Here is a 25,002-nt window from a genome sequence, read left to right as displayed (position 1 = left end):
AATGTCCCTTGTATACAGGAGATGGAACTGGAAATTAAGAGAATGGTTAGGATATTAGAAAACTAGACAAAATGATGACAAAGGGATGGCTATCCATTCAGAGGAGAACATAAAAAAAGAGAGGGGAGAATGGCAATCTGATAGTGGACACTTAAAATAACCAACGTCAGAAAACAACCTTTGGGAGGACATTTTACTTTTCAATAGTAGGAAATCACCAAAAAGGAAATCATAAAGTTGGCTTGGAATGTGTGCCATCATCCTAAATAGTCTTAAGACATATGATGTGATATGTCGAGTTCTCTGGTGAGTGGAGTGATTAAGCTGTAATGACAGCTCCACAGGGCACAATGTCAGGAACCAGTCCTGTTGCTTTTCTGTTGAGGATGGCAGTAGGGTGGAGGTGGGATTCCATTTTCAAGTTCTTTCAATATGCTGGTCCTCAAGGCAGTGCATATGTATCCGGGGCAGCTGAAAAGAAGAAGGATGAAGAAGGGCATTGAAATCCTTTAAAATTGTACTCAAAGAACAAGTAACACTTACTTTTATATGTGGCTGACTACAATTTAGTCACTAAATCTAGCTACAAGTCATGCTGGGAAATGTTCCTAGATAAGTACAACTATCATTTCTACCCAGGAAAGGAGCAGCAGACATTGAATGATAGATAACTGGCAGTCTGGCCCACATCCTTAAAAAAAGAATCAGTGTAAATCCTCTTATAAACCTGTAGTTTTATGACTCTCAACCCTTGTCTCACAGAAAAGGAAAGTTAGTTTCAGAATCTAGAGTAAGCATTTGTGTCCTGCCTTCCTCTGCTCTAACTTCACTTGCTCTCAGTAAGTCAGCTGCTCATTCAGAGGAGAAACTATCAGATGCCAAAAGCAAAATTGATCTATTGCAAAAGAGATGAAGTGTGTTCTAAAGAAACTTTAGACACTGCTAAGTCCTCGACACTGAAGGCCTTCAGGATGTTATGTGATTGTTATAATTATTTTTGGTTCCTTTAAGTCTGTGCTTAGAGCATGGGACAGGTAGCTCTATTTCATTTTAAATATATTTGGATGATGCTATTCATTGAGTAAATGTTGATCGGACATAATGCGTATGAAGATCTGTGTTAGTCCTGATATTTCCATTAGGAGAGAATGAAATATACATAAAATTGTGATGTGTTACAGACACCCAGACACCCATAGTACAATGAGAAGATGACAAGTATTTAAACTACCAGCATGAACAGCTTTACCACAGATACACATGCCACATATAGAATATGTTATGTTATACATGCTATAACATGTATACTACATAATATAATATACTATAGTGTATTATACTATACACTTTACTGTAGAGGTGAGTAATACATTCTTCCCATTTTCCAGGAGTTAAATCCTTAGTAACTTTCATTCAAAGGGAAAGTAGAAGAAGAAATGTTTCCACTTGTTTTGGGAAAGAGACAACATGTAAATATACTCAATCAATAAGACAAATGAGTTGAGGGTACTTCTTTTTTTATGTGTTCCTCAATACATGTACTTTCTTGTAGAAGTGTACTTGAGCATTTTGATCACTAACATGTACACATCATGAAGATGCTGGGTGAAGATGAGTGTTTCAATAGGAAACTCCATAGCATACTCAACTGGAGAATTCTGCCACTGGCTAGAATGACAGATTCAGTGTAAATGTCTAAGTACAGCACTAAGAAGATTTAAGTTTCCCTTTTGTATGTGAAATACTGAGGTCATGCTCCTTACATGCAGCTTGCTTGCGGGGTAATTGGAGTAGGTGATCAGGGCAATCACACTACCTGTGGATGGCTGGAGGGGATGGTGGGCACAGAATGCTCTGGAATATGACACGATAGATTTCTACTCCTCTTACAATGTGCACCCCCCCAAAAATAAGCTACTTTTTAGTTTTTTTATATACATATACATATATATAATATTATTATATATAGATATATATAATATATCTCCTTATTTAGTTTAATTCAATTAAACTTTTGGATAAATTATGCAGTCTTATAGTCTGTCAGACAACATGATGTTACAGGTAAATAGAATATAAATTTTACACATTTTAATTCACTGTATAGAAAAGAGCACTTTAAGATGAGAAAATTCACAATTTCAAAATTTTCATATCAATCTTTAAAGGGCACTATCTGCTTTTAGTTTGGGGAAGCACAAACCGAGTGCTTTTGTGATTGAAACAACATTGTGGTTTCCCATTTTCTCTATGGCATCATTGTCATTACTCATATCAAATTTAATCAATCCATCTTATTAGTGTCTTATGATTTTAAAAAGGATATAAAATTACATTTTATTGAATCATAAATGTGAGTATAATAGCTATTAATATTTCCTGTGGGTTGATGTCCATGCACCAGAATGCATTTGTACTATTTTATTAAATTCAAAAATGTTTCTGTTTTTGCTGCCCATTTGGTTTGCACATTCTGTGTCTTAGTGATGTTCACAAAGTTTTCTTAAGATTTGTTTCTGCCATTACCACAATACAACACATTTTTATAGTAATACATTCCTTTAGTATTTTAAGACAAAAAGTTGTACTATTTTGGAAAGATTGTTATGTTTCTAACAATCCTTCCTATGCTCTGGCAATCAGAGGAAGTCAAATTCTGCATTTTCTAAATGTTTATAAAAGCTTTATAGCTAGACAGAATAAAATGATGCTGACAATATAAAAAATAATATACACATATAATATTTTGATAAAAAGTGCATTTAGACCACATTATAATATTTAATTTTCATAACATTCTGGTACAGGAATGCTATTATCTACAATTGAAGAGAAGTGAGTCCAAGAGAGGTCAGTAAACATGTTCAAATTTGCACAGTTTAGATTTCAGATCCAGAACCACACAGTGAATCTTGTGACTCCAAATCTCTTACTCATTCTGCTAGACCATGCTACTTCCAGAAATAGATCCAGGCAGCCCAGGTCTACCTCCACAGGATACTTTCTCAAAAGAAATTTCAACGAAGGCAAAATTAATTAAAAAAATGAACATCTATCTTTTTCTCATATTTAATTCAAGATCAATCTCCCTCTTCTAAATATGTCTTTATATTTGACCTTCACTTCAAATCCAAGTGCCTTTTTAAATGAGTTTAAATTTATTGTCTCTAGTTTATCTTTTAAACTAAGTAAATGATTTTCAACATCAGCCTCTACCACCAATTGAAACTGGTTAGTAAAAATGACTTTCCTTGTGATCATATTTTTTAAATTTTGTTTTGATGGGGGAGATATTTATTTATTTGTTTATCTATCTATCTATTTATCATTTGTTTGTTTGTTTGTTTCTTTAAATGAAGATACTGGGGATTGAACCCAGGACCCTGTGTATACTAAGCATGCACTCTACCACTGAGCTAGAATTTTGTTGTAGAATGAACTGTGTCCCTGTATAATTTGTATGCTGAAGTCTAAAGCTTGGCTGCCTCAGAATGTGACCTTATATGGAATAGAGCTGTTGAAGGTGTGATTAGTGAAGATGAAATCATGCTGGACTAGTGTGGGCCTCTAACCTAATATGACCGAAGTCCCTGTGAAAAGGGAATATTAGAGCATGGATACACATGGACACAGGGACAATGCCACGTGAAAATGAAGGTAGAGATTGGGGAAATGCTTCTTCACACCAAGGAATGCTAAGGACTGCCAGAAAACCACCAGAAACTAGGGGAGAAACCCTAGAAGGAATCAGCCACACTAAAACCTAGATCTCAGACTTTTAGCATCCTAATCAATAAATTGCTACTTAAGCCACTTAGTTTGTGGTATTTTGCAGGCCTCATCGGTTAATATATAGCCTTTTCTTTTCTTTATCAAATCCACTATTCTTTCCAGGCTCTTTCATCTTTATAATGATTCTTTAAGAGTCTCTAAAAAATTTGGATTTACCATCCACTCTAATGCCTAAAATGCTGGTCTACTTGAGGATCGTCCTTTATATACAGTTTTAGAATAATATCAATATCTGTGGTTTAATCTAATACTCATTTATATACCGAAATTGCATGTGTCTTCTAAAATCAGGCACAGATTACCCAATATATCTAAAACTGAATTCACTACACTTGGTGCATTTCCCTATTTTGTTATCTCTTCCCCACTCTCTCTATTGCTGTAAGTCACTCCTTTGACTCAGTTACTCCAGCAAGAATTTTGAATGAAGGTCAATCTATATATGTCAACTTCATGTCCTACTTTTAAATAGTACATAAGCCCATCAATTCTATCTCCTTAATAATTCTTGAATAAATCCAGCTTTTTATAACCCTTTACATTCTCTCCTGGTCAACTACAGTACTTTCCTACCTAGCATTTCTGACTTCTGCCTTATGTACTTCCCCCAATTCATTCCTTGAAAGTTGTTCTGTTTGAAGACCCATTCTGTTCTGAAAGATATAACATAGTGTATTGTGACTTTTTAAATTTACTTTTCATTTAACTCAGGAATAATTGACAAAAATTGAAATTGTGATTCTTAATACACATTAATGAGAATAACAGTTTTTAGATGCAGTTCATTTATGCAAAACATCTATCTATTTTTGGCATCTAGGTTTCTTTAATCTTAATGCATTTTGATTTCCATTCTTTGTAATGATGAAACATTGCAGATTTAAATAAATTTACATCAATGTTTTATTATCTGTTAAGTTTAAAACACCATAAACAAAACCTCTTTTTTCCCTGTCTACTTCACCTTCAAACCTCCTGCCCCTCTCCAAACACATGCACACACACACACACACACAAAGTCATCACTCTCTTTTTTTTTCATTTGTGTCAGCAACATGCCATGGATATAGCAAACATATTTCTTGGTTGGTCTTTTTGTGAGTCTGAATGAGGTTCTTGTGCATCTGTAGGTGATTAAAAGGAAATTTTTGATTTCATAGAAAAAGTGGTAAAATGCTTTGGAAAGTCTTTTAAAATAGCATTTCTAAACTTGAAGTGGAATTTTGACATTTTGGCATTTAGCATTTTAACTTTTATCCATTTATTAGGCAATTTAATGTGTTTTTGTCACCTGGCCTTTTCTGTCTTATTCATATATTTCCAGATGGTACAAATTTCTTCCCCAAAGAAAGTTCATAATGGCAAGAATGTTAGTTATATTCTTGATTTTGTGTTCTGTAAGGTTTTATTGAACCATACAATTCTAATAGCATCTTTTTTTCTGTTTTGGTGGAAATGGGAGAATAAAAAATCATTTGTATCATTATAAGTCAAATACTACTTTCTTTCAATAATTAAATATTTTAAGTAAACTTATCTATTAACAGTTTCACTTTTTAATTTTTTCTTGTTCATTTCCCTCCATGAAAATCCCTAATTTTAAGCACAGTAAGCAAAATTTCCTTGGGTGACTAGTTCATAGAAATTGGAAAATACATTTGCTCAGGCAATAAGCGCTTTACTATATCAACATATTTCTGCCATGCTTATAAAATCATTAATCTTGCACCTTTGGGAAGATTTTAATTAATTACAAAATGTCAATTAATTGATGGAGTAAAATGAGCAAAGGTAACATGGAACAGAGTTAGCAATATACAAAAGAGTTGGATATCTTCAGTCTATGCTTGATAGAAAGTTCTAATTTCCCTATCTTGAGAACAAAGGACACTGGACTTAGACATCTGTTTCCAATTTTGCTGTTAAGGAGATTTGGGCCCAGGAAGGTCATTTAAATGATGGACATTTCTTTTCTCATAAATGAAAGGACAGGACCAGAGTACGTAATTTCTAAAATTCTTTTCAACTCTAATACTTTATTTCTTTGTCAAAATCTATCAGCCTCAGTGATACATGTTGTCAAATACTAGAGCTATAGAAAATGATGATGATGATAATGATGATTTTGATAATGTCTAATATTATTGAGTGCTATATGCCTGCATTTGATTCCCTAATTTTCCTAAGAGTGGGATATTACTGTCTTCAATTTTATTAATGAGAAAATTGAGGAAGAGATAATTTAACTCATATGCCCAATATCATAAAGCCCTATGCCAAAGTCAATTATTTCAAATATTAAGCTTTATGGAAAAAATATTATCAGTGTTCATTAGTATCCTTTCTGTGCACCAGCAAGACTGTATTATTTATCCACTTGAAGATAATTAAGGTCATGTAACTAGCTTTGTCCAATGGCCATGAGTCAAATTTACATGAATAAGTTTTGGCATAAAGCATGGAAAAACCAGCAATGGCTCTGCAGGTGCCTCTTTTTCTGAGATGCCCATCAGGAGGCAGTAAGCTCCATATTATGTTGCTTCAAGACGGTGGTATTTTCCTTGTTCTGAATCACTGAGTTGTTGGTTTTGGAACAGTTCATCTTGCTTCTTATCTGGATACAGACTTTGCTAGAGTAAATTCTAAATCTTTGTTGTTTAATTCACTGAAATTTGGGGATATATATGTGTGTGTGTGTGTGTGTGTATACATACACACACATACATACACACACACACACATATGAGGATATCTAGCCTATACACAAAATCAGGATATTTTTATCTTAAATGAAAGTTAAGGGCATGAAGCTTTGAAAGTTTTCCATGTTATCAATTATACCAGTATTTTCTGATATAACCAGCAACCTGGTAGTTAGCGTTGGCTACCATGAAAACATCCTTAAGCATGAATTATTCTCTCCTGCTAGATTATCTCCTTTTTTCTCACTTCTGTCTCTCTTGAAACCTCTTATTCCTTGCCCCCAAATTTTTAGTAAATACATAACCTAACAACTCCTACTTTTTTTTTTGGAAATATTCTTTCTTTCAAGATTGAGAAATAGTAAGAAATATTTGATTTTCAATACTGACATTTAATAGCAGTGTGATCTCATCAAAATTATGTCTCAGTCAGATTCAATCTGAAAATGAAAACAAATATGAGTATTATGTAATAAAGAGTTAGATATGTGATAGCTCTTCCCCAAATTGTGTGTATTGCTGGGGTCATAAATTTCTAAAAGGGAGAATTGGAGGATCAGAGAAAAGACAATAACCAACCCTTTTAAATAAAGCAGTTTGGGCTGCCCAAGTGGGTCTGCAAAGGAGACCTGGTGGAAAAGATTATGGAAAGCTGCTGTCTCCACTTATTTGTTGGGTCTCAGTGGCTCTTGGTCAGTAACATTTTCATTTGGGAAAATGATGTTGGTGTGGAGCCAAAGACAGCAAGAACTAGCTAGAATCCACATGTATCTTTTGTTTGTTACTCGTACCTCTAAAATAACAGATTTCAGATGAGCTGCTTTATTTTCCCCTTCCAAAATTTGTAAAAAGAATTTTTATTTGGGCCAGTTAACAAAGTATCATACAGGATAGGGGATTCTTGTAAACTATCCTAGCTTAGCCAAGATGACAGTGCAAAAAATTGCTGCAAGTCAATTAATTTTCCTGTACTTTAATTTCTTTATTTCTAAAATGTTTGATTTTGCTTCAGCAACTCAGTGTCATAGTTGTTGGAATCACATGTGAATATACACTGAAAATTAGGATAATGATAAAAATTATTATTGTTCCAAAGTAATTGTGATAACATATTTTAAAACGATTTACCTAAACACATCAATCTGTGAAATTAAATATTTAATACATTTTAAAAATAGAAGCCTCTTGAAACAGTGTGGGCTTAACTTGTCTTGTGTATATCTGCTTGTTCTATAGTCTATGATTGTAGATTTCAAATTTTTACAGTGCAGTACACAAAATTTACATAAAAATTTCAATAATCATCTGTTAACTAAATCCTTACTTGTGACTTCTAATATAATATATTAATAATTTAATGTTCATGACACATACAAAGAGGTGGATAGCTTACAAATTCTATTACATGGAATTCTGAAGTTCATGTACTACCAAGAAAATTATAAATATAGATTAGAATCTTATGTAACTGCTGCTCTGATAAAATTAGTTGGAAGAAAATTCAGTGTTTTGAGTTTTTAATAGTTATTATTTTTAATACTTATTTACTTCAATTTTAGCTAATGAACAGTGGAAACCAACACACATTTAAGCCAGTAATTTCTACTTCTAGCCAGAAACACATAGGAACTGTGTATAAATAAATGCAAATGCCATTAACATATAGATTTTTAAAGTTCTACTATATTTTTCTTGGAAATGAAGTGAAATTTCAAAATTATCGTTCTTAATTCTATTATTTGATAGATAAAAATACAAAATTACCCAGATAAAGTAAGAAATATTATATAGATCATAAATAAACTTTTTGTATAATTACTGAACATTTCATGTGCCTGTTTTATTTTATTATTGTTTTTTGTAATACAACTGACTACTTAAATCAACCACTGTGGTATATATTTTACCAATTGTGCACATATTTCTATGATTCAGTCTTACAAATGTTGATTATGGTGTGTTCCAAATTCATTTGGGTTTGCAAACCTAATCATAACTAAAACAACTGAGGAATTAGAAATTCATTTTAAACAAAAATCAAAGGAGACTTTGCAAGAGACTATCCCAATCAAACCTATGGCCCTATTGCAGAAAACAGATTTTAAAGAAATCTGGGCTAGGCCTTGTTATGTACATGGTATATAGACTGAGGTTCAAACCACAGTGCCTGATGTTGGGAGTATGTGGTCTTATTAAGATAGTGAAAGACATGTAGTCAGTAGTTACAGAACAGTGCAAGTATTTGACAATGACTGTTTCATAGGAGAGGCAGTGAAGAATTGATTTCTGTGTTTTCATCAGAGACATAGAGTTCAAAACAATGACTTTGGTCCTAAACTTAGGAGATTTTATACTACAATAAGTAGTAGTAAGGAGGATGTGTGGATATATTGTGTTGTGCGTGTTGGGGCACACACACACATGCCTGTTTTGGGCAAAGATAATGTGTTTTTGGCAGGGTTAGCTCATTTAGTCGATACTAAAAAAAAAGGGGGGACATAGATCCCAAGTGACTGTGATTTTTACTACTAATAATTATAAGGAAAACACTGGCAAAATAAGTATAAATTACAGAATTTTTCTAGTTTTTTATTTTTTAACATTTTTTATTAATTTATAATCATTTTACAATGTTGTGTCAAATTTCAGTGTTCAGCACAATTTTTCAGTCATTCATGGACATATACACACTCATTGTCACATTTTTTTCTCTGTGAGTTATCATAAAATTTTCTGTATATTTCCCTGTGCTATAAAGTATAATCTTGTTTATCTATTCTACAATTTTAAAATACCAGTCTATCCCTTCCCACCCTCCACCTCCCTGGTAACCACAAGTCTGTATTCTCTGTCTGTGAGTCTATTTCTGTCCTGTTTGGTGCAGCCACTATGGAAAACAATGTGGAGATTCCTCAAAAGACTAGGAATAGACTTACCATATGACCCAGGAATCCCACTCCTGGGCTTGTATCCAGAAGGAAATCTACTTCAGGATGACACTTGCACCCCAATGTTCATAGCAGCACTATTTACAATAGTCAAAACATGGAAACAGCCTAAATGTCCAACAACAGGTGACTGGATAAAGAAGATGTGGTATATTTATACAATGGAATTCTATTCAGCCATAAAAACCGACAACATAATGCCATTTGCAGGAACATGGTTGCTCCTGGAGAATGTCATTCTAAGTGAAGTAAGCCAGAAAGAGAAAGAAAAATACCATATGAGATCGCTCATATGTGGAATCTAAATCACAAAAACAAAAACAAACAAACAAATAAAAACAAAGAATTTTTCTAGTTTTTAAATCCAAAGTCTGTTTATTTTTTCAAGCAACTGTTATACTCACTGAAGGGGAATAACAGTTCCTGCCTTTTACGGTGAAGGAATAAAGAGTATTCATGATGTGACTTTTCATTAAAATATGAAATTTTCCATCCTAAGGTCCTAGAAAATTAGTTATTCTACCCTGATCAAAAATGGTCCTCTGGGCATTGACTCATATGGGGTAATTTAATGAAATTTCACATTCTGTAATCGAGACTATATGTTCATCTAATGATGCCACGCATATTTTAAAAACCCCTCAATACTGAAGTTTCAGTCTCTTGTCATGATTGTTTATATCTCTCAGTTGATTAGTGATTCTAAATGACAATGCAAATCAAAATGAATTTTCATATTGTGTTTATACCATTGGTGAAAATCTAATTAAATATCTAATAATTAATGCAACTTCTTCCAGGAGAGTTAATACATCAGAGAATGTCAATGGGGAATATCCAGTGGGAATATTACCTTCATTGTTGTGTTTCTTATTGTAAATTGAGTGAATTATAGTGTATATTATATTTTATATGCATATTTTTTAAAAACTGCGTGGGCAAGACAATCCAGTTCTTGGTACAATAATGTAACTTTCTTTTAGTTGGACATTATTATATTGATAACATGTCTATGTGTCTGACACCAGGTCACCCAGCCAGCTAGTCAGTAAACATTTAAAGAGTGCCTAATATGTGACCAGCACTGTGTTAAATGTCAGTGATATAGAAAGTGTTATTATAGAGACCTTTTTCTAAAAAAGATCTTTTTTAAAATTACTAACCATTATAATTAATCATCTAATTTTCAGTGGGGAACTTTTGAGTGGAGGTCAGAGAAGGTTATCATGCATATTAGAATATCCTTTGGCATTATATTTTCACGTGAGGAGTATTCATTTTCTCCTCCATTTGGGCTTGAACTTGTAACTTGCTTTGGCCCGTAGGCTATCAGCAGATATGATGTGATGCAAGCCAAGGCTTGAAATGTGCTTATGCACTGGGCTTTCTCTCTTGTACTCTACCTCTACCATGAAGACATGCTGAGTAGGCTGATTGGTCTCAAACAAATCAAAGGCACTTAAGATTAGACCTGAACTGAACCCATGTCCTCGAACTAAACAAAAGTGATGGCAACAGAGGTCTCAGCAGACCTGGCCCAGTGGGTCAGCAGTTTGAGGTAGAACCACAGTTGAACAATTAGTCAGTGCATAAGAATATTTATCTTTATAAGCCTCTAAGTTTTGGGATGTTTTGTTGCAGACCCATAGCTGACAGACACAAATGAATCTGTGTTTTATAGTGATTGCAATAACAGGTATGTTTTTCTTTTTAGATCTTGTATTTAAAAATATTTACAGGAGTATAAATATGTGTTCTCGGTTTTAAGGAAACAGAGGCTTCATCATTATTTAACTATAATTTAAGAACCAAGCAACAAAGTCAGAAACAGTGAAAACATCAATGGTATAAATGTAATAATATGAATGATTGTATTCTACCAAATGTATCCATGACAATTTCTTAAGTGATTATCAAAGTATAGGCAAATTGTTCTCCTCAGAAGGCCCTGTAAGCTCCCTGTGTAGTTAACCAGTTTACATAAACATGGAAGACAGTGATGGAGTTGTTTCTTGATTTAAGAAAAAAAGTTGTGTCAGTGTCTTTAGGTAATTTTCATCTGAGTTGGCTCAAAAAATGACAAATAGGCAACATAAATATAAAAATTCTAGGCCATTAAGAGAAAGAAATATATGCTAGACTTAAAGCCATTAATATGTAATTGTTAACTCCTTAAAATAAAGCACACTCTTATTTTATATTATACACCTCTAATCCTTAGAGCTATGTCTTTCATGATGTTGGTATATCATGTATGAGCAATAAATAGTATTATGTGATTAAAACAATGATCACAGATAAATATATTGCTAATGAAAAGTTAAATGTTTAGGGACCTTTGTATTGTTAGTCCTTGTATAATGTACTAAATTTACTAAAACAACCTTTTCATGTACATATGTACATTAATAATAGAAAGTCATTTGGCATAAATTAACTGTGTATGTTCAGTGATTATAGTCACACCTCAAATCTCTGGAAGCAGTTATTTGGTACACTTTGACATGGACCCTTTTAAAATTAGATTAAATTGTTAGTAACTCTAAAATCTCTGACAAGAATATGCTCCTTCCAGCACATTTTATATAAATATAAAATTAAAGGAAGGATGTACCCTCCTGTGAGAAAAGCAAATGTAAATATCCAGTTATGTGGATTAGGTGAAGCAAGGACCTAGTGCTCACTTTACATAGTTTTATAGTGGGCGTTTTTTCACCATGACTCTTTCATCACAGGGTGACTAAATGTGACTTGTTCATAACTCACAATTTAAATAGTTTGAGCTCATGTACCCCTTAAGAAAAAAGTGAGATTCAGCATTGCATATTTAATTCTTAAAGTGTAAACTGTCTCATATTTACTATCACACAAAATAACAGAACAAAAATAAGTAAATACAGTAGAAAAATATGAATCTGTAGGCAAAATTGACCTGTAAAAATAAATGGGATTATTCCAACAATGCAAATTAGTTTGCCTGTATACAATAAATTAATGTAGTATGGCACATTAATAGATTACAAAACTACAAGGGGAAAAGCAATTGATCATTTCAGAAGATGCAGAGAAAGAGCGTGATCAAAGTCCAATACTAGTCCTGATAAAAAGCTCTTAGAAAACAAGAAATGAAAGAACTTCTTTATTCTGACAAAGAATATCTGAAAAAAAAACACCCAAATTAAACTACTTTGATCAATACAAAAAAGTAAAAACATTAACTTCAAAATTAAAAACAAGTTAACAATATTCTCTATGACCTCTTGCATTCATCATTGTAAGGGAGGTACTTAAGAACTTAGTAAGAAACAGAATCAAATGTATTATTTACTAGAATCTGAAAGAAATAATCTAAACTGTTTATGTTAAAAAAATAGATATGTATAAAAAGAGTAGTTTACAAAGACTAAATATCAGGTGTATTTCTATGCCTAGAAACAAAATGTTTGAAATGCAATAAACAGATACAATTTTAACCACAGAAAATACGAAGAAAAGAAATTCACCAAATAAAAGTCTTGCGTGCCGTCAGAAAAAAAATATGACTGTGTGGAAATGCATTAAAGATACAAAAGTAACTGGAGAAATATAGCTTCTTCATGAATATGGAAAGCCTATATTTTAACCATATAAAATCTTACCAAAGTGATTCACAGATTTAATCTCTATGATTAAATGCTGGCAGAGTTTTGAATGGTACTCAACAAACTTACTCTAAAATTTATATGGAAAAAGACACAGCCAATGATAGTCAAGTTATTCTTGAAGAAATTTAGGTGAGTGTAAATTCCAGCCATAAATATTAGACAGTAACACTTAGCAGAAAAGATAGAAAAACACTTACCCAAATGTGAAACTTTGAGGTTTAAACTTTAAACTTTAAGTACAAGAGATGTGGTGTTGGGGCAAGGAATAGCGACGTTATTTGGAAAGCTGGCAGACCGAGAGGATGGCCGACTAATGTCTTGGAGAACCATCCAGATCCAGTCACAATACAGGCTTCTTTTATACAAAACAAAAACAAAAACAAACAAGAACAACAAACAAACAAGAAATAAAGGAGGGTATATGGTTGGTTGTTGCAAACATCTTGCTGTAGAAATTCTTTGTTCTTGCAGCTGTCCATGTGGGTCAGTTCATGGTGTCCCTGTAAACCTCCAACAAACAAATGTTATTCTCTATTCTACAGCTGGTTATCTTTATGTGAGTGCAAAGCTAGCAAGACTAAGCCTCGGAAACAGGGCACAGTGGTCAAAGCTAAAGGAACAGATCTAAGATAGAGTCAGATTTGTTCTCCTCTTTTACATTAACTTCAGAAAATTATAATATTCTTATAAATTAAAGGTGTCAACACACGAACTCTAGCAATTTCTTTCCTAAGTTACCTTCAACCTTCTGCCTGTGTTCAGTGTGCACCAAGATAAATATACAAGTATGTTCATAACATCATTGCTTATAGTAATCAAAAATTGTAAATAACTCAAATATCCACTTTTTGGAAAATGGATTAATGGAGTAATTTTTAAGTTCCATTCTAAAAATTTCAGTTTTATAAAAATTAATAATTCTAAATATAAAAATTGTAGTAAAGAGAATGTTTCAGGGGAAATTGAAAAAAATATAACATTTAATAAATATAAATGGCAACTTAAACTAAATGATATCATTTTATTGATATATATGTGTGTTCAAGAAATTATAAAGAAAAGCAGGAGAATGCATTTTAAAATCTCAGGATACTCCATAGTGAAGAAAGACAGGTAAATAGGATAAAAATAAAAGCACATTAAGGGCTTTAATAATAAAGTACATGTATTAGTTAACGTCAAAAAGAAGGTTCATAAATTTCAGTTAGCCAGACAATTAGCCATTTTTGTTGTTTAAATTTTATCTTATTTATTTTTATGAAAATAGTACAAATTTATCATCATGAAATTTGTGGACACTTCATTTCTGACTTACTATATAGTTATTTTTTGTCATTTTTATATGTACGTTTAAAAATATATATTCTGTGAGGTGTACAAATTGTTAGACAAAGGTTGGAAACTCTATAAGAAAATCCTCTCTGTACATTTTTTGTCTAATTAATCTAGAAATCTTCAAGGGATTAGTTGGTTTTTATTATTGTAAATCTTCTCACTTTAATTTTGAGTTTCTCAATATCCAGACATTCTTTTTTTATCAGTCTACCCTATATCTACATATATGAGAGGACCAAGACCCTGATGCAACAATCATTCTTCCCAGAGAAAGCCCATATCCTGGGATATATAGGACCCAGCAGTATATATAAATATATACTTATCTACACTGGCACATTATAATAACTCATAATTACCTTTGGACTCACTCTTGGTGTTGAATACTCTATGTGTCTGGACAAGTGTACAATGGTATTTATCCACTATTACAGTACCACACACAATTGTTTCACTGCCCTAAAAATCCTGTGTGCTTTACCTAATCAATCTTCCCTTTCTCATAACACTTAGCAACTTTTCATCTTTTTATTCTCTCCATAGTATTGTTTTTTCCAGAATATCATGAGGTTGGAATCATATAATACATAGCCTTTGTAGATTGGTTTCTTTCACTTATCATTATACATTTAAGGATCTATATTATCTTTTTATGGCTTAATAGCTCATTTCTTTTCAGCACTGAATAATAATCCATTGTCTGATTGTACTATGGTTTATCCATTCTCCTACTGAAGGATATTTTTGTTGCTTCCATGTTTTGATAATTACAAACAAATCTGATGTAAATATCCTTGTGTAGGTTCTTATATGGACATAGTTTTCAGCTCCTTTAGGTAAACTGCAAAGAGTAGACTTGAAGTATTTTATGGTAAGAACACATTTAGTTTTGTAAGAAACTGCCAAACTGCCTTCCAAACTGTTTTAATCATTTTGTATTTCCATCAGCAATAAGTAAGAGTTCCTGTTGTTCTACATCTTGGCAGGATGTTTGGTGTTGTCAGTGTTCTAGATTTGGTTAGTCTAATAGGTATGTAGTAGTATCTTCTTGTTTTAAATTGTAGTTTCCTAATGGCATATAATGCTGAACATATTTTCATATGTTTGCTTGCTATCTGTTACCTTCTTTGGTGAGAGATCTGCTCAGGTAATTTGCTCATTTTTTAAATCAGGTTGTTTAATGTTCTATTGTTGAGCTTTTTAGAATTCTTTATATATTTTGGCTAATAGCCTTTTATCTGATATATCTTTTGCAAATACAGCCTCCCAATCTGTGGCATCTTATCATTCTTTTGACAATGTCTTTTGCAAAGAAAACCAATTGTAATTTTTTTTAAAGTCCAGCTTAGAAATGATTCCTTTCGTTGATCATGCCTTTGGTGCTATATCAAAAAGTAAAGTGAACAAAGTCAAAATATGGACTAGATAATCCTTTAAATAGCAGAACCAAATTTCCAAAGATGGAGCGAAATACCATAATGTACTTATAATATAAAAAATAGTTAACATGACTATTTTCTTGATATAAAGTAGAAAATATATAAAAATATATAATTAGAAAAAATGTAACTATCCTTGTGTAGGATAGAATAATAACTATCAGAAAAAAACAATAAACAGGTTGTTTTTTTATATAATATTGGCAAAACTGGATTAAAGAAGACAGCTTCTTGAAATTTATCTTTTATAGAAAAGTCATCCTGAATTTTAAATTCTAGAAATAGCCAAAATATTATACAAGTAAGAAATTAATGAAATTATCTTCAGTGGTATAAAGAATGAGGTGTTTAATGCCTGAAAAACACATCTGAAGGAAAAACAAAAGAAAGTCACTCAAAAAAATGAAAATTAATGAACAAAGTTATATGTGGAAAACAAAATAAAGTCATAAATAAATTAGTCAATAATACATATGGATAAGCCTTAATTGAGTCAATTTTCCTATTAAAAGACATTAAAATGCATACATTCTCAGATATTTGGGGGGAATCTCTAGGATATTTGCAAGAGGAACAATTAAAAATGCTGCAAAAATTATTGAAAATAAAAATATAGAAAAAGAAACACCAGAAACAAATACCTATTTCTATAAAATGTAGTTATAACAGTTTTAGTTTTAAGCAACATAAAAGAGCAAGGGTAAATATATTGGAAATGTCATGTTTTACTTCTCAGTTTGGGTGGTAGAGTAATGGATATATATTTTATAATCATAACCTGTATGTATCAAATGTTTCATAATTTAGAAATGCAAATAAAAACTATAATCAAATCTTACTGTAATGTAACAAATAAAGAATTAAACATACTTTTTTGTATGTAATTCCTGGGTATTAGTTATGTGTGTGTATATTATATATATGTATGATTTTGTCCTTGAATCAAATTATGCACACAATTTTGCTCTATGAACATTAGACATTCTATATTGAGAATCCCTTTTGGTTTTAAAAGGCTGTAAATATAATTATTAATAAAATAACTTTTTATTTGTGAAAACCATAAGAAATATAATTACTCAGTTTTACTGATGTTGTTACATTGTTTTTAATGCTTCACACTGTCATTTTTCTATTAAAATAACCATTCTAATATCTCTTTATTTATACAATTAAAATGATTTTAACTTTGAAATTAAATTCTTAAAAATTTTTAGTGAATAATATAGGTTATTAAATTTAGAAACAAAAAAATATTACTCACAAGCCCATAATTAACTAAATTTAATCTTAGATATAGAGACTTCCAGAATGATACCATTAAAAATATACTCAGTGTTGTAATCATAAATTTTGCACAGAAATTTTAAAATGTTTTACATATCCAAAAAGTCATTAACTCTGTTTTCCTTTTCTTCTTTTTCCCCACTACTTATACCTGATACGGATTAGTGTTGAAGGGATCATCAAAAGGACATGACTACTGGAATGCGTTTCTCTTGCCTTCCCTGCAGAAGCCCCACCAAGTACTCAGCCTTGTGACAGTAATGTGGTTGTTGCCGAGACCATCCGGACACTATTTTAAGGCTTCTATATAAACTTTTAAGATTCTGGTGGGGTTGCAGGGAGACTCTTGTGGCTGCTCAAGACAAGTCTCATAAGTAAGTTATCTTGCTGATAAAACCTGCCGCCCACTAAGCTGCAGGGCTCTGCTTCTTTCTATGGTCTCTCCTTCCCCTCTGTGTTGGACCAGTTCGTGGATCATCAAGCAGACTGGGCTGAAGTACACCCTCCAGAAATTCTCTCTGTGAAGATGTCTGGGTGTAAATTTTTTTTCATCCTTTTTATTTCTAGAAGTATACTTGGTTATTACTCTCACAACTGCTAATTTGTCCAGATGCATAGTTATAAGCTTAGAGTGATTTATCTTCCCTTCATCATGCTGAAAATGTCTCTCCTTACACAGATTCATTATCATGGTGGCCCAGTTTATTTTTTTTATTTCAATTTGAAATTATATAGGCAGAGGTATCTTTTCACCAATTGTGACATCAATGTTTTGAACTATTTTAATATACATGCTGTTTACTGAAATACAATTTTATAACATGAGAGTTGTGGATTAAGTTTTATTTGGGGCAAAATGAGGACTATAATCTAGAAGACAGAACCTCAGATGGCTCTGAGGACCTTTTCTGAAGAGGCAGGGGGAAACTCAATATTATATATGTAATTTTAGTGAAAGGGAGTATGTGCAGTCAAACACACATTGAGTTCTTTTGCCAGTTATGAGGAGCAGATGTCACCATTAATGAATTTAGTGCTCTTATAGATATAAGGAGATGCAAGAATTGGGGCTTATAAAATCTTCTCCTGAAAACATTTATCTGAAGCTGTATTTTGTCATTTTTCCAACAGCACAAAGTGCCCCATTCCTTATCTCCACTGTGAACTTTCAGGGAGTGTTGGAGGTCAGCGGCTACAGTGGCTTGTGATTGGTTATAGTACCAAGCAGAGGTAGATGGCAAATGTTATAAACGATTATTCCCCTTAGCATTTTTATTTGAATCATTTTTTGCTTACTTTTTCTCCATTATAATTTTCTATTTTACTGAAAATATAAAGACTTATGATTGATAAAAATTCACTGTTAAAACTTTAATATGTAAATATTAGAAAAGAAAGTTATTTTTGCTATCTCAACTTTTTTATAATATTCTTTTAATTGTATCTGTGTTATTAAGCATATAATAATCAATAATGCAAATTGATATAAAGTAACATGCACTTACAAAATCAAACAAGTTAGACGGAAGTATCATTTTAAGAATTATTTTTATTTATTGGCATTTATTTTGAAATATTTTCAAAATAGACGTGATCCTTATTTTGTCTACCTGTAGATTCAATACCCTTTAACATAGCATTTAAATAATCATATCTTTCTTCTTAAATTTTAATAAATGTATCCTTTTCTTAGTATTTATTTTTATTTTTTAGGATAAATATATGGTTACCATTCCTTCTGATTCTTTGAATGTCTTGGTATTACTTTGGCTTAACTACAAACATAACAACCTTAGTGGTAACACAATTATAGTATTATTATATTTTTTCACAAAGCTTTATAGCTATTTCCATAATATTTTGTGGCTAGTCAGTCTTTAATAGAAGAAGACAAGGCTATTCTTTGTTTTCTCTATAGAAGTAATTTTGTTTATTTTTTTTTTCTGGTCCACTTTTAAGTTTAACATTTTGAAATAGATATAGATATATATGTATTTTGTATTATAATTAAGCTTTAAACATGGTATATTCTTTTACTTATCTTGATATGCCTATTTCCCTGCCCTGGGAACAAATCTGGGTATCCAACAGTTTGGCACATTTTCTTGGTTGTTCTCTGATTGCTTAGAGTCAGGTCATACCCATGCTTTAGCTACTGCACTGGATGACTGAATTTCTAATGCTATTTCCGTCTTTTGAGCTGCAGTTTCATTAAATTTATGTATTATTTATTGTAGAAGCAAATAAAATTTTATATTTGTAGGTAAATGGCATAAGTTTTAGTGGAATGTGGAGGTCACAATACAAATGTTTAGTTGATATAGATCTTTACTCTAAATAATGATGAATTTTTTTGATGTTAAGTTGCCTTCCTGCTTTCCTTCCCTCTTCTTTTCTTTCTTTTTGATTGGTATTTTTGGCTCTAAAATTTATTTTTTTGGCAAAATCTTATTTGAATTGATACAGAGATGAAGGATACACACACACACACACACACATAAATGTCTATGTAAACTCTGCTAAATAAATAATCATAAATCTCTGTTTCTCCAATCAATTCAAAATATTTTAAGAATGCTGCTTTCCTTGAATTAAACTTAATTCTTCTCACTTATTTATTAAGCAGCATTCCTTTGTCATGTGGTGAGTATAGCCTTGTTCTTCCTATAAGTAATTGTGTTTTATAAATTTGTAAGCAACCAGAGTGATTTCAGAATTTGTTAAAGATTTACAAAAAATTGACATGATCTTAACCACATGCTGCTATTGCCAATATGCCCTTTAGAGTGATGATTTTACTAAAAGCATTGTCTAACTCCTTCACATTCCTACAATAATGGCCTTATTATTATACTACAAAAGATGACATCTTCAAATAAAAATGTCTAACTCTATAACAATATTCCATGAATTCACTTATTACACAATATTAACAAACTACTTAAAGAATGAATCAAAACCATATAAGATATTATTTCTCATGTATTGGAAAAAATAATACGATGAAGTAAATTAAATCTAATAATGTTAAAATATTCAAAGCCTTTCTAATGATAAAAACTTTAAATATAAAATATTCTACTTCAAAAATGCTTTCAGAGATGTTATAAATGGTGAGAGGATTACATATCATATATAGTTTTCTGTTTATGAATTTGATTATAGCAATGGAACAGTGTAATATTAAATTAAAAAAATGCATATCAATTGAAGATATAAATTAACCTCAAATTTGGGTTGTAAATAATTTTATATTTAGCTTTCAGTTTTCTTTATGTGTTTTTATATACTTTCAGGAAAATAATTATCATATGCAAATGTACAGATTTGAGTATCTAATATGTCTCAATCTCAAGAGATCTAAAACCCCTCCATTTCCTTCTTTCCTTCCTTCCTTCCTTCTTTCCTTTCTTGGTATAAAAGTTAATTGTTGGCAATATTTTATCAGAACTTGTATTGTGAATGAAGGATGAAAGATATATACATATATACACACACACATATAGTGATGATCCAACTTGGAATAAATATTCTCATATTTCTATGAAAAATTATGAATGAATTTAACTATAGTATGTAATTCCTTAACATTTTTCATAATATAAAGTATATGTACTTACAACTTTATATTGTGAACTTAATTGTTTAATATCTACCTTAATGCATGGAAGAGTTTTTATGTTATTATAAAGTATACTTTAATAAGTGTGATAAAGGAGCATTACATGGTGTTAAGGAATTATGTTAATGTAATGGGCTTTATGAATTCACAAATTAGCTGAGCACTCAGAGTGATTGGAATTAGATAGGCAAATCTCTTGAGGGGAGTAGGGGATTGATGTGGAAACGATTATTTCTAAGAGTGAGAATAGCATGTGTATGCCCCTGTAGCATGAGGGAACATAGTTAAGTACGAGGATTGTAAGAAGTATATCTATGGTAATGATCCTGAAGGTGAACAAGAAGTGATTTGAGGCTACTAACAAGGGTAAGGCCAAATATGTAACAGTCAGCATATTATAGCAGGCTGTCCTGCGAGCAGGCCCTCCGCCCGCGCCGCGGGGTGGGCAAGCGCCCCGCGGGGGTCTCGGGCTCCCAGCCCACTGCCCGGCCTCCCTGCCACATGCTATGCGTCATCTGGGGATGCCCCTCGCAGAGAGACCCTCAATCACAAGTCACCCGCCCTCCCCACCCTCCTCGCCATGCCTTGCAACCCCGCCCCCGAACCGCCCTCCCGATCTCCGTGCAGTAACCCCCGCCCCTCGCCGGGAAGAACGCAGTGACTCCAAGAGCCGTGGCGGCTCTTTGAGCCCAAGGGGAGAGCGATGCAGCCATTGGCGGAGGCCGCTGCCTCCGGCTGTCAATCCCGTGACCCGGCCCCGCCCCACCGGCGGAGCGTGGCAGGACGCAGGGCCGCGGGGACTGTCGGGACGGTTCCAAGATGGCCGCGCGCCTGGGGTCCGCAACTGCTGGTGGCCCCGAGCTCCGTTCACTGCCACCGCTGCTGACCGGAGCCGCTGGTCGGGCCGGCGACTCCGGGGGCTGTACACGCGGGGCGGGAGGCCGCCATGGCGACCCTGGAAAACCTGGCGAAAGCCTTCGAATCCCACAAGTCTTTCCAGCAGTCGCTGGCGACGCCTCAGCCCCCTCAGCCGGCACCGCAGCCTCAACCGCCACCGACACCGTCGCCCGCCCAGCCCCCTCAGCCGGCACCGGCGCCGCCGCCTCGGCCCCTTCAGCCGGCATCGCAGCCTCAACCGCCACCGCCGCCCGCCCAGCCCCCTCAGCCGGCACCGCAGCCGCCGCCGCCTCGGCCCCCTCAGCCCCCTCAGCCGGTACCGCAGCCGCCGCCGCCTCAGCCCCTTCAACCGGCACCGCAGCAGCCGCCTCGGGCCCCTCAGCCGGAACAGCCGCCTCAGCCGGCACCGCAGCCTCAACCGCCATCGCCGCCCGCCCAGCCCCCTCAGCCGGTACCGCAGCCGCCGCCGCCTCGGCCCCCTCAGCCCCCTCAGCCGGTACCGCAGCCGCCGCCGCCTCAGCCCCTTCACCCGGCACCGCAGCCGCCGCCTCGGCCCCCTCAGCCCCCTCAGCCCCCTCAGCCGGTACCGCCGCCGATGCCGCCTCGGCCCCTTCAGCCGGCACCGCAGCCGTCACCGCAGCCTCAGCCGCCGCCTCCTGGGCCCCTTCAGCCGGCACCGCAGCCGCAGCCGCTTCAGTCCCTTCAGCCGGCACCGCAGACTCTACCGCCACCGCCGCCCGCCCAGCCCCCTCAGCCGGCACCGCAGCCGCCGCCGCCTCGGCCCCCTCAGCCCCCTCAGCCGGTACCGCAGCCGCCGCCGCTTCAGCCTCTACCGCCACCGCCGCCCGCCCAGCCCCCTCAGCCGGCACCGCAGCCGCCGCCGCTTCGAACCCCTCAGCCGGAACAGCCGCCTCAGCCGGCACCGCAGCCGCCGCCGCTTCAGCCGGTACCGCCGCCGATGCCGCCTCAGCCCCTTCAGCCGGCACCGCAGCCGCCGCCGCTTCGGCCCCCTCAGCCGTCACCGCAGCCTCAGCCGCCGCCTCCTGGGCCCCTTCAGCCGGCACCGCAGCCGCCGCCGCTTCAGTCCCTTCAGCCGGCACCGCAGCCTCTACCGCCACCGCCGCCCGCCCAGCCCCCTCAGCCGGCACCGCAGCCGCCGCCGCCTCGGCCCCCTCAGCCCCCTCAGCCGGTACCGCAGCCGCCGCCGCTTCAGCCTCTACCGCCACCGCCGCCCGCCCAGCCCCCTCAGCCGGCACCGCAGCCGCCGCCGCTTCGAACCCCTCAGCCGGAACAGCCGCCTCAGCCGGCACCGCAGCCGCCGCCGCTTCAGCCGGTACCGCCGCCGATGCCGCCTCAGCCCCTTCAGCCGGCACCGCAGCCGCCGCCGCTTCGGCCCCCTCAGCCGTCACCGCAGCCTCAGCCGCCGCCTCCTGGGCCCCTTCAGCCGGCACCGCAGCCGCCGCCGCTTCAGTCCCTTCAGCCGGCACCGCAGCCTCTACCGCCACCGCCGCCCGCCCAGTCCCCTCAGCCGTCACCGCAGCATCAGCCGCCGCCTCCTGGGCCCCTTCAGCCGGCACCGCAGCCGCCGCCGCTTCAGTCCCTTCAGCCGGCACCGCAGCCGCCGCCGCCTCGGCCCCCTCAGCCGGAACCTCAGCCGCCGCTTCAGCCCCTTTGGCCGGTACCGCCGCCGATGCCGCCTCGGCCCCTTCAGCCGGCATTGCAGCCGCCGCCGCTTCAGCCCCCTCAGCCGGCACCTCAGCAGCCGCCGCTTCAGCCCCCTCAGCCGGCACCTCAGCAGCCGCCGCTTCGGCCCCCTCAGCCGGCACCGCAGCCGCCGACCCCCCAGCCCCCTCAGCCGGCACCGCCGCCTCAACCGCCACCGCCGCCCGCCCAGCTGTGGGTCAGGAGCCGCTGCACAGACGGTGAGTCCCTGCGGGCCCCTCCCCAACCCTGCGCGGGTCTCCGTCCCTCCCTCGGCCTCCCACGAATGCCCCGATGCTGTCCGGGCCCCAGGCCTCTTCTTTCCCGGCTGCGAAACTCGGGAAGGAACGGGGCTGTGTTGTGATCCGAGGCCGCGCGTCCCGTTCGGCTTCCTCTGGGCCACTCCGCACCCCTCTCCTCGTCCGGGCCAGGTGTAACATTTTGTCTTCCCTTTTCAACTGACGGCTTAAAACAGTGTTTCAGATAACTGTCAAAACACTGTGCATGCAAAATACTAGGTCAACTTAAGGGAAGGAGTAGGAGAGAAGGGGGAAAGGAGCGAAGTTCACTGGTCACTTCTGTGGGGGTGGGTTAGGTGGTCACAGTGGTGGACGCGTAACTGCTACATGGCCCCGTGCGCTTACCATCATAGTCGTTACTGTTACTAACCCCGGACAGCCCTGTTATTAAGGAGGCATGACCACAGAACATGTGCTCATTGAGCTTAATTTTACACAAACAGTAAGATTTACACGGAATCAAGACAGGCAGTAAACGCCAGCTGCAGAGGACAGCTTGTGCAGGGCTGGGAAACAGCATGGCATGATCAGAACTTTAGTTTGACTGGCTTGAAATGTAGAGGGAAAGGGAAACTTCACACTGATGAATCAGAGAGGAGATAGCTGTTTTTTATTAAACTAAAATGGTTGAATGAGCCTTGTTGGTTAATGATTTGCCTTAGCAATGTGAATTTGGATTCTGCAAGTATTTTATAAGTTCTGTAAGAAGCTTGTTTTAAAATTTCAGAACTCTTAAGGTATTAGAAGTTGTTTTATTTTATAAGAATTTTTTAAAAAGTGTTTATTTAACTCAATTAGAACAGAGTTCCTTTAACATAGGAGACTTTATTATCTCATGTATTAATACCCTCTAGAGGTACACAATGAAAAATGTGATTTATAAACAGATACATACAGACACAAGGAAAACAGAGCATGTAACTTCAGTAACAGTTTAAGAGAAAAGTCAGAAACAGAAATTTTCCCTGGTCAAACTATCAAAAAAAGCACCTAGGGCTTATATCCCTTAATTGATTTGAGCTCTAAATGGACAAATACACATTTTTTTTTAAATTGCTTAAGAACAAGATTGTTTTTCACGTTGAGTAATAACTTTGAAGTTTAAATAAATACCAACAATGGAGCTATGAGGGAGGCAAAATATAAAATACTGATTTTTTTTTATTTCACCGTAAGGTGCATTCTTAAATACATAGGAGAGAACTGTCATGATTTGCGCAACTCGCTTGCAAATAGTTCAACAGTATTAACAATGATTGAGTTTAGGTGGTGGGCATATGGGAATTTATCATCCTATTAAACAGTTTTCTGTACTTCTGAGACTTATAATAAAACA

At 36.5% G+C, this 25,002-nt stretch overlaps 1 protein-coding gene across 1 annotated transcript in view; it reads left to right on the top strand.

The window, feature by feature from the left end:
- The first annotated feature begins 11,104 nt into the window (after positions 1-11,104).
- The window catches only part of LOC140692196 (uncharacterized), a 66,028-nt gene continuing 52,130 nt past the window's right edge, over positions 11,105-25,002 (top strand). The window contains exons 1-2 of the mRNA XM_072956943.1: positions 11,105-11,138; positions 21,397-23,588. Coding sequence (XP_072813044.1) covers positions 11,105-11,138; positions 21,397-23,588 — 2,226 coding nt within the window. The remainder of the gene's footprint in view (positions 11,139-21,396; positions 23,589-25,002) is intronic.

This window comes from Vicugna pacos, unplaced genomic scaffold (assembly GCF_048564905.1).
Source record: "Vicugna pacos unplaced genomic scaffold, VicPac4 SAC-SAT, whole genome shotgun sequence".
In the NCBI taxonomy this organism is placed as follows: domain Eukaryota; kingdom Metazoa; phylum Chordata; class Mammalia; order Artiodactyla; family Camelidae; genus Vicugna; species Vicugna pacos.
Note: the sequence above shows the minus strand (reverse complement) of the source record. Positions and strands in the feature narration are given on the sequence as shown.